The following is a 16,352-nucleotide window of genomic DNA, read 5'->3' as shown; positions in this document are numbered from 1 at the left end:
GAACACCGGAGCATAAAGGCAATTTTGGCCCACAGCCAAGCAGGTAAACAGGCGCTGCAAAGGCCTCATCCGCTTGCGTGCTAGCCAGGTGTAACCAGTGCATTGCTGGTAAGGCTGTCCCCACTACCGAATGAAGCCGGCGTACTTTTCAGGTGGCCGGAAGTGCTAAAAGTGGTATATATATTCAATGCTTAACTGCTTGAAAAGAATATACTTTTTATGTGTTTTCAGAGAGGCATTTTTTTTCAATATACTGCATGATTCACTGATTTCATTGAAATAACTTTTTGTTTGTGTTTACGAACTTGGACTTACTTTCAAAATAATTGAAGCTTTTGCATAACGCTAACTGATTCAAAATCAAAATTATACAGTAGACTCTGGTTAAGGTGAACTCAGTTAAGGCAAGCACCATGGTTAAGACGAACGACACTTCTGCTCTCTTTTAGTGTCCACAATGCATAAAATATCCGCTTACGATGGATTTCTGATAATATGAACAAATTGTCACGGTTCCTTCGACCTCGTTTTAGCAGGAGTCTACTGTATAGCAATGTTCAGTTTGACGTTCGAAAGTTCTGAATTTTGCTGAACTCCACTACTATGTTGTCTATGCTTTTCCTACACACCCTAACACGTAAACATTAGTTACTTTAGCCACGTCTTGCATATTTTAGTGACATTTAGGCTTCAGAAAAAGTGAAAAGAAGAAAAAAACACATAAATGCATTATAAAAAATTATTTCAGATGTAGAAATGGAAAAAAAGGTGGAAAAAGAATTATACCTCTCTCTTGGAGACGTGGGAACCGTCAAGTTGAAAAACCCCACAGGAACGTCTGCGTTATGGCATAAGAGAAAAGAACAGCAATGTTTGTGTTAAAAAGAGAACAGAGGTTCCCCCGCTGCGTTGTTTCGTGGCCTACTGTCACTTACACACCACATCTCTCTGGGGGTAGTACACACATTCAGGATCGAACACTGAGTGCTTCCACCTGCACATAAGGCACAAGTCACAGCCAGAAGTAAAGGGTGGGGCCCACACGGACAGAATAAGTCAGTGTTATAAACATCAATCAAAGCTGACAGTGAATGACAAATATTCCCATTTTGCCAAAAAACGGCTTGTTCAGTGGGTACAGCTATTAAGATGGATAGCAACCCTCCAGGGAACGTTTAGCTTTTAAAATTGCACTGGTGAATGCAGTGCTGATTAAGACTGACCCTTCTGCACTGTCCACTGGGCTTGGTATGAAAATTTTTTTCTAGTGTGGAAGTTCACATGCCGAAGTAACACCTGAACTGCCACTCTGCAGAGGCCTGATTGTCAGGTTAGACAATCTGGTGTAATTTAACAGGTGCCCGAAACCTCGCACACATTGCTTTGTTTTTTCTAGTTTTTCACATTTATCGGAAAAACAACAGAACTGGACAAATTGCTAGGATTGCAGCTAGCCTGCTGCACTGCTAGGACTGGTACATGCATCACGTAGCCGGCATAAGAAAGGTACCCTTGTCCGCTGTTCTTCCTTGCCTTACCAAAAGTACAATTTTTTGCCAAAATTTGATTCCTTGTTATTTCCACAGTGGTGACCTGTTAGTCACCCAAGAAGTTCCATTTCTCCTCCTCTAATATATATCTACTTAGGCCAAGTAGTGACCCCAGATCGCAACCATGAGGCAGAGATAATTAGAAGGATCAGAATGGGGTGGAGTGCATACGGCAGGCATTCTCAGATAATGAATGGCAGCCTTCCATTGTCCTTGAAGAAGAAAGTGTATGACAGCTGCATCTTACCGGTACTCACCTACGGGGCAGAAACTTGGAGGCTCACTAAGAGGCTTCAACTTAAATTGAGAACGACTCAGCGGGCAATGGAGCGGAAAATGATAGGTGTAACATTAAGGGACAATAAGAGAGCGGGGTGGGTCAGGTAACAAACGCGTGTTAAGGACATACTAGTAGAAATTAAGAAGAAGAAATGGACGTGGGCCGGGCATGTAATGCGAAGGCAAGATAGCCGTTGGTCGTTAAGGGTAACAGAGTGGACCCCCAGAGAAGGCAAGCGTTGCAGGGGGCGACAGAAAGTTAGATGGGCAGATGAGATCAAGAGGTTTGCAGGGATAAATTGGCCACAGTTGGCACGGGACCGCGGTAATTGGAGAAATATGGGAGAGGCCTTTGCCCTGCAGTGGGCGTAGACAGGCTGGTGATGATGATGATGATGAATGTACATCAACTACGAGTCCAGGCTTCATTCAGCAATAATTCCTCAGTGTAGGCTCATATGATCCAAAGCACGTGGCATTTTTAAAAAATCAAACTCTTTGCAAACCAAGCCTAAAGCCAGGCCCACAAACAAATTGATTGATTGCAGGGTTTAATGCACCCAAGCTGTGCCATCGTGGACGGCTTCGGATTAACTTTGCCCGCCTAGGGATCTTTAATGTGCGCCCGAAGTGTCAACACACTGGCGTTTTATTTTCCGCCTCCATCAGAAAAGACGCCACTCCGTTTAAGAACGAACCTGCGTCCTTGAAGTCAGCAGCACAATGCCATAACCACTGAGCCACCGCGGTGGGCGAACCCCCAAACATCACCCCCGCATCCCCACAAGTTGCTAGATTCAGCCCTTCATTGTGGTCCTGAAATTCTTTGACTGCAATATACGCGGCATACAGAGGTAAATTTCCAGAAAAGGTGAGAGACTGCTTCGGCTCACCTGGGTAAGAAGAAGTTGAGTGTCTCGTCTCGCTCCTTCATCTGGGACAGGAACCCGCGCAGCCGAATGTAGTACTCCATTATGTCGCCGTCCCAAGACACGCTCTGCCCCAGCTGCGGAGGGAAATTTAAAAACGGCAAGAGCATCGAGCACTGCCAGTTAGTGGAAGAAGCAGCAATTTATGCTAGCACACTCACCAAAGTAGCAATGAAAAAGGAGCAAGGCATGCAAGGCTAACTTGTTTACATCACGAGCAATAAACTAGGCCAAAAACGCCATTTTAAAAGATTAAAATAGCGTCACGTTTTCGAGGCAAAGTTACCGTATGTGGAAACACAGCCTGCGATGCCAGTATGTTGGTGTCACCACTGATTTAACGGCTGAATTACGCTAGCTTGCAGCTGTTTAGCATCCATGACTACAAGCTTGGGCTGTGCGCTGGTTATTTTTTGTTGCAAATTGCCAGCCCTCTTTGCACTAACAGTGAAACATTTGTGGCTGAGGTCACCACATCAGACAAAAGTTTCTTCCTTGCAAAATGTAATACTATAAAGCCACACCGCAGGATGGACTTCGTATGTTCATTTTGTACCACAGAAAACTTTTTCAAAACTTTCTTTGTACTCTGTACTATGTACTTTAAGGATATCACCCTCCTTATGTAATACCCGACGAGGGGCCTTTAGTGGTAAATAAATGATGATAATGAAGCCTTTTATTTTTCAAAATATTGCCTTTTTTTGTGAACATACAGAATACACCCTGTATTTATGTCTTAATAAAGATTTATTCTGTATACTCCATATATACGGAATTCATATGAACAAAAGATTGCTAAATATTCGCTTCAATAAGAAAGTATTTGCTATAATTTGAATTGCATTTCGCTTTGTACTCTCTTCGAAACCAAAAACTTCTATTCCTTTTGTGCTCACTTACAAACCGAAAATCACAATTCACACATCCGGAAGGAAACGTCCTCCCACCTTCTTGACGTAGGCGGCCAGGTTGTTGGCGTTGGACAGCACCATGGGGTAGAAAGTGTAGACCTTGGTGTTGCGGAGCTTGATCTTGGCAATAATCTTGGACCACGCGTCCAGCATGTCCAAGCTGTCAATGAACTCCACCAGGCCGTTGCGCACTTCCTCCACCATGATGTCCCCCTGGGCGTCGTGCATACAGTCCAAGCCAATTGAAACAATACCAGTTACCGCAATACGTTCCTTGTTGACTACCCTTCATGTTGTATAGAGAAAAGAAAAAACCTCCGAGAATACCTAAGCACTCCTTATGGGTTGTGAATGTGAAAGCGTGAATGCCCATTTGAATACCTGAGACACCTTGCTTCTGCCTTGCATCGTAAAGGGTTTCGTAATCTTGCGGCTTGAGACGCTTCGCTTCATGATTTGATTCCACCTTAACGCTTTCAAATGGTTTTGATACTGCGTATTACACCGCTGCTCATTATTGCTGCCGCGTAATGGGAAAGTTGACGACGATAGTGAATTTTGCTGCTCACTTGCTCTTTCGACTGCATTACTTCAACTGCAGTGTACTGGAGTGGATGGCCTACTTTCACTACTGCTGAGTTGAGGCTCGCGCAATGGAACGGCATATGCTATGGTACGCTTCCAAAACATGAGAGTTAAGAGCCGTTTGATGGTTTTTGGTGCTGGCTTTTTCCCTCAATGAGTCATTTAACGCTTGTGCCTAAATACCTCTATATGCAAAGCTGCTAACTTATTATGTTGCAATTCACCCCCGATCAGTTATAGCAATTGATTCTCACAGGATAAGAATTGTAGCGACAGGCATCAACAACGCACCAGATTAACGCAAGCTCTATGAACGGCAACCCTGTTTTTAAACTTGATAGGCTTTGTGCAGCTTTGCGTGCATTATTTAGGGCGCACATTCTATCTTCCACTCCAAAAAAAGTCCACAACTGCTCCATTCTGCCTGTTAGCCAAGAATATACATCCCAAATTTGGCTCGCCTCGCTGGTTCGGCCAAATAATGTCCCAAGTGGCTCAAGTTATGTGTGCTTTGACATTTTTTCAACTTGGTAAGTTGGCGGATATTGCTTCGTTGATGTGACCATGTACCTTTTTTTCAGGAAAGTTAAGTGCTTGTTTAAAAACCATGAAATGTGACAAAAGTTGTTCTTTGTTTCTGACTGGTTTTGATCAAACGGGGATGCTTTTACTGAAGCGGTTCCCCTTTGTCACACACATCACAGTCAAGGACACGCACCATGACCTCGTCGAAGACCAGGCTTCCCTTGAACACGTGCTCATAGGCAACCTGTGTCGATGTGGGCAGGAGATAGCACAGAATGAACAGCGAGGCAAGGAGAGCTCAACATAAGCACCGAGCAGACTCTACAATGTGCCTTGTTTCATAGGAACAGTACAGTTAAAAGTTTCTGTAACAAAACGAAACATACAAGTGGTCCTAGCGAAGCAATCATGACAACTTCAGAATATCCAATAAAACAGGGGTCAGCAACATTTTGAGGCGGAGGGCTTGGCAGAAAATCGGGTGTGTGTGGGGGGGGGGGGGGGGGGGGGGGGGCTTGGGCTTTGCAGGAAAGAAAAAATTAAGCGAATTGCGAATTGACAGAAATATTTGACAATAATTGACAATAAAGTAGCTAAGTGTGAAAATGGGGGACAATGCTAAATGGAAGTGACCAATTCTTTGCTGTTGTCGCCGGTCTAACCCATTTGAGGTCAGAACTGGGGTGTCAGCGTATAGATAGGAAGTCATAGAGCGCAAGGTGGGAGTCCTGACGACGTGCTGGGGGTCGCATAATACTGCCCCGCGGGTCGTAGGTTGCCAACCCGTGCCACAGAATATTCGGGATCTACTGCACCGACGAGGATTTTTAAATAAGCCAATTTTGACTCTTATTTCAGCTGCATTAGATGAATTTTCATTGTGCACGTATCCTTGCAATGAATAAAATGAATAAATTGACTGTAATCCTGCTCCCCGTTCCATTCCTCCCTATTATCATCACTTATCGATACCTCAGATGCCCCCGAAAAAGTGTTAGTGAGCGGTTGGTGCGCATATACAGCAACAATTTGGCAACAATGAAGAAAGAAAAAAAGGTTAATGTGGGCTAGCTTTTTTGAGGGCGCTGTTGAATTTGACTGACCAGAGAAGTGTGACAACTCCCCAACCATCTCCCGTGAACCCACTCGCAAGCATTAGTGAGCAGCGTGACGGTAATGATGGTGAGAACGTCGTGGTAAACAGGGTGCATACAGCCAAGTGTTTGTAAATAGTCAGGCTCACATTGTGTTTTGCTGTTAATATAGGAAGGAAGAAATGAGAAGAGAAGGGGAGGAGCACCTGCATCAGGTTCGGCAGGGTGCGCTCAGCGGCGCGCAGGCAGAGGCGCCACCGCGGTGGTGGTGGACCCCACGTGACCGCCTCACCCGTCAGCGAGCTGAGGAACACGTTCGACACGTCCGGCATGTCCAGGAATGGAGCCAGGTGCAGCAGTGCAAGCAGCACCATGTATTGGTGCAGTGCTTCCCTGCGCAAGGGACAAGGAGGAACCCAACAGCTGCTGACACTGGACCCTCCGACAGAGATAATTCCCATTGTTTGAAGCACAACAACGAAAAAACACAGGCAGCGAACGCAGTGGAGACGGGACAGGCGCAAACTTCAAACTAAATTTATTGCATTTTACACGAGCTCATAGTAGTAGTAGTAGTATGTATTGTTGGATGAGGCGGACTTGTCCTTGCATAACTGCCAGCTATTGCTCCGCCTCATCATCCGCAATATTATATCAAATACACGCATTGTCACCGCAACTCGCTTAGTCCTGTGGACTGCAAGAACCCGAGTAGGAGGTGAGACAGTAGTCCCTAGAAAAAATAATGTCCTCCGATGTAGCATGGGGAACTCCTACCTTCCGGAGATCACGGAAAAATCTGTCCGCTCAAGGTTGGTTTTGGAGCAGTTCATAATGAAGTGATCAATGTCACCGGTCACACTGCACAAGGGGCACAGAGGGGATGAAACAATGTTGATGTTGTGTATCCAAGCTGGTGTATGGGCTGAATCTGTTCTTACTCGGTGGAGCTCATATTCGTAGCGATACTGTAGAAATTTAGAAGAAGGGTTAAGAAGTGAGCATTTAACAAATATTTCTGAATTTTCTTTGGACCGCTGGGAATATAAGCTCATGTAAAATGCAGTAAAATTAGCTTGAAGTTAGTGCCTGTCCTGCCTGCGTTTTGTTCGCTGTCGGTGTTTATTTGGGCACTCGCTTCAGAGACGCCACCGTGTTGTATTTTCTGAAACATCGCAACACGGACACCCCCCCTGCCCTCAAGGACTTCGAAAATTTCTCAGGACGCTTGCGTGCTAGGGGGGTGGAAGCCTGTTCAAGTCCCACCTAAATCTCACCCGTATCCACCTTAATACTTCTTAATCTCCCTTAATCCCTACCTTAAACCTACTTAACGCCTACATTAAGCCACTCTTGTTACACCTCACTAATCATCACTATCAATCACTAATCAATCATTTATTGACTTTAATAATCGTTACAATCTCTTGTCTACGCCCGTTACAACGGACCGTCTTAATCCGGAAAAAAACGTCCGCAGTAGCCGAAGTATGCAGTATCCTACGGGGGGGGGGGGGGTTATGAGCCCTAAAGTGGGTACCTTGACCGATATTGCACATAGTGCATACACTTTGTTCTTTCTACACGCCTGCAGCACCCTTGCACAGTGTTCCCGCGAGGGCAAAGAATCGCCTAAACACCGTTTTCAAAGCTTAGAATCGGCACTTGGAAAAAGCCTAGCGCATGCTGTCAAGCGTGTAAAGACGCACGATAAGCTGAGCAAATAAAGCAAGAGTATAACTAGGCGCAAATATTAACCGGCTATAAAACATTAGCCGTGGCCACAAGAATTAGCTAGACTTTTTTAAATCCCTTCACGAAGAGGAAGGTTTTCCCGAAACCGTTCCTCAAACAAATCGGATCGCTGCCTGATGTTCCCCCAGGGCAGCTTCCACATTTTTAACGATTTTAGTCTGGTCATTGAAACAGCTGTTATGAAATAATCTGATGACGGACAGATGTGAAATTGAAAGTTTGACCAGTTGGACTCGCGCACGGTTACCGGCAGATTGCACACAGTGGATTGGAACCAACCCCCCTACTTGAGGCATTTCTTCCCTTTTTCACCGAACGGAACGGGAACGATGCATGCGTGGGAATAATAAAGACCAAACTCCACTGAACCCGAGTTTTTTATTATATAAAAAAAAAACTGACGAGGGCAGACTCGCCTTCGGGTGCCCCACTTTGCGTATTTGATAGCGTTGTTTCAAATCTCCCCATCGTTGTCTCACCGGAGTCGCGTTTATCGGCAGCGGCCTTGCTTTGACAGGCCTGTAGTTCTGGCGATGTCGGCCTTTTTTCCCCATGTTCGACAGCGTTAATTACGCTTAATTTATCCGACAGTCAAATCAGCTACCCTGCCCCTCATGCCGCTGGTCGCACAAAAAAAAAGCCACTGGCACTGGCTTTACTTGGCTGCGCCAACAACCCAGCTGCCAGCAATGTAGCCAGACATAAGTTTTCTTGCCAAACTAAACAAAGAAAAAGCATATCGGGTGCCGGCCCCGCGGAAGTCTGCTATAAATATTCAGTCGAAAGAACTTTCGCCTAAAATTTAGTCTGTTGTAGACGACAGTCTGCTCTAGCCGGGTCCGTTATGAGCGGAGTGGATTCCATTTAAAATGCATAGGGACCAGACAAACCAACAGAAATGGTCTGTTGTAACCGAAAGTCCGTTGTTACCGGATCCGCTGTAACGAGCGTACACCACTTCACCGCTGTGGCGGCCGGGCGAGCGCACGGCCACCGGAAGTTCAACGGCTCGTCCTGGAAGTCGGGCGTCTGCTACGCTTCTCAACCGCTGGTAAGCGTCCCCTTTGGCGCATTTTGGCATTTTGTTCTCACTTTATTGCATTTTGGCTATACACATCGCGTTCAGATCGCAACTTATGCTATACCAAAACATGCGACGTTAATATGAAGCAGAATTTAATTGCGAAGGAGAACGAAAATGTCACTTGGGTCTTGGTTTGAGAGGAGACGACGCAGCTCCAACGGGATTTATGCTAAAAAGAAAACAACGTGGGCACGGCGTCAGGCTGTAGCAGAGTTCGTGCGCCCGTTCTGTCAAAACAGTTGTCAGTAAAGTCGTCACTGCAGAGCCTGCTGCCTGGGGAGGAGCCCATTTGTCCCTTCTTAATACCCTAGTTACATGGGCACAGTTAACCACGGTCAAGCGAACCGCGGTTAGGCAAAACCGCAGTTTGCTGCGTTACATGACAGACGAAACTGCGGTTACGTCGCTAACCATGGTTAACGCAAACTGAGCTTGGACCTCTGTTCAGTCCCGCTAAACGCAGTTTCCGCAGCCGCAGTGCTCAAAATTGCACAAGTCAGTTCGGACGCAAGTGACGGCGCATCAGCGGAGGCGAAAAAAAAATCACTTGGCGTTCGGAAGAGACGAAGGTTCTCAAATAGCGTGCGCCCCGAAGCTGTCCGCAAGACACGCTTGCATTCTTTGCATCGCTCTCGCAATCAGCGCGACTGCCCGTCAGCAGCGGCTCGTTTCCCGATCCGCCCGATCAACTACGACAAAAGCTGTGCTAAATTTGTAAATTCCGCGCGTCGTCCGCCAAAAATGGATATAGCAGGCAATCCTGAAGCGTTTTCAGCACCCGGAAACGGTCGGCGCGCGCGTCGGCCATGCCTGCAAACACGCCGGCGCGCCTGCCCGCACGACACTGCTAGCGGCCCGAACCGGCCCAGACCACGGCAGCAACAGCTTATCGCCGCTCTTCGAAATCAATCTGATCGCGGAACAAGAACTTCCACATGCGAGAAAATGGATGTTACTGCGGTGAAAAATTGTGCTATGGATTGTAATTCGCAGTTGTAGAGATAGCGGCGGTCAAATATCTACCGCGATGCTAAGCCGGAAGTTCCCAACACCGAACAGACCTAAACAAACCAAGCCGGTTGCGAGCTGTTAGGGAAGCCCCTCTCCTCGCCGCGCGCGAGTGCGTTGCGTTTGGGTCAGAAGCGACTGCTTTAACGATATTTTCTTTGTCTACACTGTTTCTCTTTTGTTTTTTTTATCCTGAAGTTAAAAGTGTTAGTTTTGTTACGCTCACAATCAAGTGACCCCGGTCACCAAACTTGCAATTTCGCGTGTAACAGCAAAAACCGCAGTTTGCGATAATCGCGGTTAAAGTTTAGTAACCACGGTTAAACTTAACTGCAGTTACTTTCGCAGTGTAACTAGGGTATAACCACCCAACACCGGTATAAATCCGGTTTAGAGCGAGTGAATCTGCGTAACAAGAGCCACAGCAAGGCCTCCTGCGCTGCCCAGGGGGCGCTGCGCAAGCGGCTTCCGGGCAGTACTTCCGGGTAGTACAAAGCAGCGTGGGTCCCATAGGATCCCGTGTTGACAGAAGCAAAATGAGCTCGACGCTCCCGATTATTTTGCGACGTGGTCACCAGCTCATCCCCGACGCGTCCGATCTATTTCAGCGATCAACTTGGCATTAGGGGGAAAAGCTTTGCAGCGCTAAACACGTTTACAGCGCCGACGAAAGTGCCGGGACCGTGACGGCGTCTGCTACTCGCAGGTTCACCGATCGATGGTCGTACGAAGTGAAATTTTAAGTAAAATTTCTAGTTTAAACTAATACTCTAGGTGACAAAGACTTCTCAAAAACAGCCGATCAAAAAGAAGAGTGACGCAATCGGCGATGATCGCGCTTTAAAAAGCTAGCGAGTCCGGCGGACCGCAGGCTCGCCTGCTGCGGTGCGCCGCTCTTTTGCGTACCTGCACACTATGAGTTTGCGTCGCCGTTACGAATACATGGTGCAGCGTTAGCTTGCCGTTTTGTTGCGTGTCTCAGTGACAAAATTCCGCGACCGTCAGAAGCGTGAAATCTGTTTTGTGATTCCGAAATTAGTGGCCGTAAAACAAAGTGGTCGGGCGAACTAAGCGGAGCGCTCGCTTTCCTTGGTTGCTCTCAGTTTACTTAATTATGCTCTTGCAGCATACATTCCCAGTTCGCCTAGAATGAGGGTCAGCAACGGCCTAGTTCCATGCAGCCGACACGGCGGAGGGATGGACGGCAAATCGGAAAAGGGGGGGGGGGGGAGGAGGAGGAGGAGCAGGGGGCTTTGAATGCAAAGAAAAAAAATTCAGCGAATCTCTAATAATATTTGACAATAATCTGGCGAAGTGTGAAAATGGGGGGGGAGGGGGGGGGCATTTCAACTGGAGGACGCCAATTCTCTGTTCTTGTCTCGCTGCCTAACTCCATTTGAAGTCAAAACTGTCGTGTCGGCGTTCAGATTCGACGGCCCCTGCACTAGAAAACCAACACACTCAGTGATGATCGTATGTAAATATTCGGGGCCCCGCGCCGTGTATGCGGCTGTTTTATGTTATGCTGTGTTATGTGATGTTATAGAAGTACACATCTCTGCAGGCAGCGGGCGTGTGATTTGGTGCGTGTTTTGCGTCCGTTAATAGCGCTTAATTTGTTTATTTAATTGGCGCTATTGCCCCACCTATTCGCTAGTATACATGTACCCTGCCGTTCGTAAATCGTGCGGTGTAAAACGTTACGCAAGAATCATTTAGTTTGCGAAAATACGAAACAAAATTTTCACTCGTTTCAAAGGCGGTGCCAGGCCAGCAGTGTCAGCTGATTCGGCTGCGCAATTCTTGCGTTCGCTTAAAGCTCCCGATGAAGCAACCTTTTGCAGTTACCTCAGGATGTAAGATGAGCAGCGTTCCGTGTTTATGCTACTCGTGAACTTTCCTTTGTCGACCGCACGCAAAAGAAAAAAACTGTAACTGAAGTCAAACAGTTAAACCACCCGACCTGGCGATACTGTCCCACGCCGCGACCACCGCGACAGCTCACTCAAAAGAAAGCCGACAAATCGGCTTCTTTTAGCGGATATTATTTTGTTTAGCCTCTGCAGCTACTTTAAGGGCTATTTCATACAGTATGCAGTCATTTAAACACGCCACAAAGCGCCACAACCAACTTTCACTCTGGCTTGTAATTGAAAACACATGAAGGGCAGCGAGGGTCGTCTGCTTTTGTACTACCCAGAGGCGTCGGCCGCTAGGGGCGCTGCATGTCGCCAAAACTCCAGCGCAGGAGGCCTATTACATTTGCGTTTCGCTGCGTATCACGCACGTCGCACAGAATATTGTAATACAGTAGAATCTCGAAAACGGAAATCGCTTAAACGAAATTGCCGCTTAAACGGAACAGTAGCCAGTAAGTTGGTTGGTTTTGTATTCAGATAACGTAAAAAAAACTCTGGGTAATCGGAACTAAAGTTTCCACGTCACCGTATAAACGGAACCAGAAATGGAACTTCTTGTGAAACCAATCGGCATGAGAATTAGCTTTTTACGGTTCCGGCTGTTTCGTGATTGTTTTTTTTTTTCCTCCCTCCTCGTAAGCCTCGTCTCGTTAGTGGTCAGCCGTGTTAGCGCAACGAATGCAACATCGCAGTTCTTGTTCCAGTCGTATGGTCTCGATTTAAGACGCCGAGATTACGGGGCTCTGCTCCTATTGCCTCGTTCGTGCCATCGTGGTGCTATTCGCGCTTCATTACCGCGTTGCCGTGTTCTACATTCGGTCTCTCGTAAGCACTCGCAAAATTGAGAGCCTCCGTGAAGATGCCGTTGCAAGGACTCAAACAAACATATTTGATGCATTTGATGCTCAGGGACTCGTTGTTGCCAAATTAACTTTGTGAGTGCTGTGCCTAAACCTCTTTTAGTTTTCATGCTTTCTGAAAAACTATCAGCTGCATTCACCTTCTGATGCTTCGAGTTCCATGAAATGCTATTGATAGTCTGTACGCACATAAATTTGCGCTTTCATACATCGATCTCGGCAGAGTCCTTCAATGCTTTACTGGTCACGAAACTTCGGCTCTCGGTTCATATAGGGACCGCGCGCGCCGCTACAGGCGCCACCTCCGCACGAAGGTCATCCAGCCGCCGCGCGTGCGGCGTATTGGCCAGCTCTTGGCGTGCAAACGCTCGCTGCTTTTAGTGTCTGCGCGCTGATTAACTGCGTTTTTTTTCGTAGTAGTTAGCGATGAATAGTGCGGTTATTGTATTAATCACCTGCCTTCAATGGGGTTTTATTTTTCGAAGTAAGTTACCGTAAACTTCGGCCGCGAACGGCAACGGCTTCTGTGTGCTCTGGCACAAGCGCTGCACCGTCGTGTTTACGGATTTTAAATCTATATTGCTTCTTTTCTTAAAGCAAAGTTGTAAATACCACACATACGGTAGCTGTGTAGTCACGGGCTGCTGCAGGCCTATCGATAATACAATAAAAAAAACTGAAAGAAACCAAGTACGCGTCGTTCAGACTACGCTTAATGAATCCGTTGATTGCTCTGGAATGCACAGAACGCTAAAAGAGATAGCCCAATAGTATTGTCGTTTCCATGAGTGTGTACATACTTGGAAATATCTAAAAACGCTGCAGAAACGCGAAGGATCAAAACACGAAGAGATACAGGGTGTTTCAGCGAACACTTTCTAAAATTCTTAAAAATAGGCTCTTCGAGAAAAAAAAGAAACCCTCTTCAGAAGGAGATTGCTAGCTGCGGCGGACGCCAGATAGTATCAAGGGTGTGCACATTAGTTAGGTGGGTAATTAAACTCTACTAATGAACTTCTTAATTAGTGGAGTTTGGTGGTTGTTGTCAATGGTGATTTTGTGGCCCCAGAGAAGGCGATTTCATATCAGTTTTTAAAACAACGAAAAAGTCGGTGTTTAAAGCCCTGTAGCGTGAGGAAACCTGCCGTTGTTTTCCGCTCAAAAACGAAACTCGGCGCTGAAGGAGCGCTAAAAGTCTTGAGCGAACGCGACGTCGGCTGGTGACGTGTTTCAATGAATGTGGCGGCGAATTCGAAATGTAAGCGCAATTTTCCCTAGCTAGGAAGCCTCAGCAAGAAGCCACAGCCGCGAAAGCCCTCCTCGCCCAGCAAACAAACCTTTCCTTTGTCTGATACGCTTTCTAACACGCAGCGATAATAAACGAACAGCAAATAAACCTAACAAAAAAAAAAAGGAACGAATGGTGACATTTCACATCTTGCACGTCTGGTAGCCGCGTCAGATGTGGTTGAGACAATAAAAAAAAAAGCAAAACTATCGCCAACCCCCACTAGGACTCCCGAAACGGGCGACCGTGCTGTGGGCAATGGCTAGCCTCTTTCTTGCGCCTACCAACGAAACAAAAGATAACGCTAGCCGTGGTATAAGGTGAGCGGTGATCATTGAAAAAACACAGGAGGCGATGGCGTTGATATCAGCTGATTCCCTAGCGTGGGGAATCACCAGAGCCTTTTTGAATTGGGCGACACAGTCACTGCAACACGTCATCAGCGGATGTTGCGTTTGCACTAGACTTCTGGCGCACCATGTGCGCTGCGTTTCGGTTTCATGGGGGAAAAAAACTTGATTTTTGCGGGCTGCAGGGCTCTACAGAGTGCAATTTTCTTTGCTTTAAAAACCGATCGGTTATCGTCGCCTCCGTGGCTACAAACTCGCCACTGGCAATAACCGCCAAACTTCGCTAATTAAAAAGTTCATTACAGAGTTTTAGTTAATTAGCTATGTAATTCGCATGTTTCTTATAACTGCTGACGTCCGCCGAACCTGATAGCTTGTCCCTTAAGAGAATTCCTATTTTTCTTGAAAAGCCTACCTTCAGGAATTTTTTAAAGTGTTCACTGAAACACCCTGTATATGTTGCACCGTGTGTCCTTCCGCTTGCACGCTTTGCAATCCTTGCAAAAACAGAAAGCGAAAAAGAACAATGAAAATGATTTTATCACACGCAACAAAAAATTTCAATGTTACGAAGGGAAACAAAAGAGCGTGGTCCAGCGTACAAAAATTTATTTTTTCGCGCTGCGATGTGCAGCACACGGAGGAAACAGAATATTGCCACGTAGCCAAGAACGACGCAAAGCTTTTCTGAACGCAGCGAACTAGCGATCTCCTGCACTACAAAAGACTAGAATGAAACACAAACGTCGAAGAAGCAGTCCGCAGTGTGACGTGAACAGATGAACGTCGATAAAGTGAGTTGCGCGGCGTTTGCTATGCATGCATTACTCTTGGAGCGTTATTAATTTCAGATCCATGGAAATGGGATCGAGTACATTGTCGGAGAAACAAAAAATCAAGTTAGCGACAAGGTGGCACCCTTTCCATATCAAACAATATTGCCCGACGGGACTTACGACAAAAAGAGCAAACGGGCGCTCTGGTTGAAACTGCAGATAAGAAACCGGAATCGGCCACGCGCGGTTACAAAACAAACAAAACGAACCCTAAGGGATAATTCGCGGAAATATGAAAAGTAAAACCCCAAGGACGTCCCAAAGCTTTTTTACACGCGAGCCTGAGCGCAAGGTAATACAAGTTTGCAAACAAGTAATGGAGCACCACTACAACCTGACTGATATGACACAAATCCGGCTTTAAGTTAGCCTTGTACAATTCTAGTCCACGATGCTCTCAAAAGGGTACATTGCTTTTTTCATTCTCACACACAGTGCATTTCCACACACTGTCGCCCACTTATAATCGAAGCTGAAATCTCCCGTTGCTTGCCTTGGAATGGCGCCCCTCCATTTGTCACACAGCTGCCCGTCGCTAGGTCAAAAGAATAAGGAAATATTTTCTGTGGTATCGCTGTACAAAGAACGACACCCCGGGACGCAACTCATGTTCGACATCGTCGTTGCACTACTTAAGTCGCATCCCAAGAGCGCGATATGCATGTTACATTTTTTTTCCCGCACAAAACGAACACAACTCGTCGCGGCTCCGCCGTTCGAGCCAGCGCAACGCCGCCCGAGGAGTGACCTCAGTGAGAGGGTGGCGCCACTGCGCGGCGGCCAAACGCAGCATATGAAGCTCTCCCATTGAGTTACGGAGCAGTTTCGTGACCAGTAAAGCATTGAAGGACTCTGATCTCGGTAAACGGAACTCCTGTTAAACGGAACTAATTTTTTCGGTCCCTTGAAGTTCCGTTTATCGAGAGTCTACTGTACTTCCAAGTGGAACGTCTTCCCAGACGACTTCTCTGGTCTGCTTGTGCAGTTGACGGCGCAACAAGCAGGCATTTTTGGCGGAATGCGCGCGAAACCGGACAATACGTAGCATGCGCTATGCTGGAACGGCGGAGATTTGCCCGACTTCCGGGACGAGCGCTCGAACTTCCGGCGGCCGCGCGCCGGAGAGCTCGAAGCGCCATCCAGCAACTCTAGTGGACATCACTGGCGTAGACTGCACACAGCTCACATGCTTTTCTTCACACCTGGTTTTCCTTGGGTCCTGTGATACTTTTTCCACCAGATTTTGTACCGTTCGCATCAGCGCCAAGGTCATTCAAGTTCATTTTCGGGTGAGACATAAGAGTTTCACCTTAATAAAGCTGTGCAAATGTAATGTTTTCCTGGTAGACAATGGCCATCACAATCTGCCATCCTCA

The 16,352-nt window shown here is 46.8% G+C and overlaps 1 protein-coding gene across 1 annotated transcript in view; it reads right to left on the bottom strand.

Annotated features, from left to right (window-relative positions):
• The window catches only part of LOC144148606 (uncharacterized), a 96,738-nt gene that overhangs the window by 20,911 nt on the left and 59,475 nt on the right, over window positions 1-16,352 (bottom strand). Inside the window, exons 12-17 of the mRNA XM_077680115.1 lie at window positions 6,083-6,269; window positions 4,976-5,026; window positions 3,709-3,885; window positions 2,723-2,835; window positions 936-994; window positions 787-838 (exon numbers count right to left, since the gene is read on the bottom strand). Coding sequence (XP_077536241.1) covers window positions 787-838; window positions 936-994; window positions 2,723-2,835; window positions 3,709-3,885; window positions 4,976-5,026; window positions 6,083-6,269 — 639 coding nt within the window. The remainder of the gene's footprint in view (window positions 1-786; window positions 839-935; window positions 995-2,722; window positions 2,836-3,708; window positions 3,886-4,975; window positions 5,027-6,082; window positions 6,270-16,352) is intronic.

Source organism: Haemaphysalis longicornis, unplaced genomic scaffold (genome assembly GCF_048455015.1).
Source record: "Haemaphysalis longicornis isolate Haplotype H1 unplaced genomic scaffold, Haemaphysalis longicornis Haplotype H1 scaffold_8, whole genome shotgun sequence".
Classification (NCBI taxonomy): domain Eukaryota; kingdom Metazoa; phylum Arthropoda; class Arachnida; order Ixodida; family Ixodidae; genus Haemaphysalis; species Haemaphysalis longicornis.
This window is presented reverse-complemented; position numbering and strand designations above follow the sequence as displayed.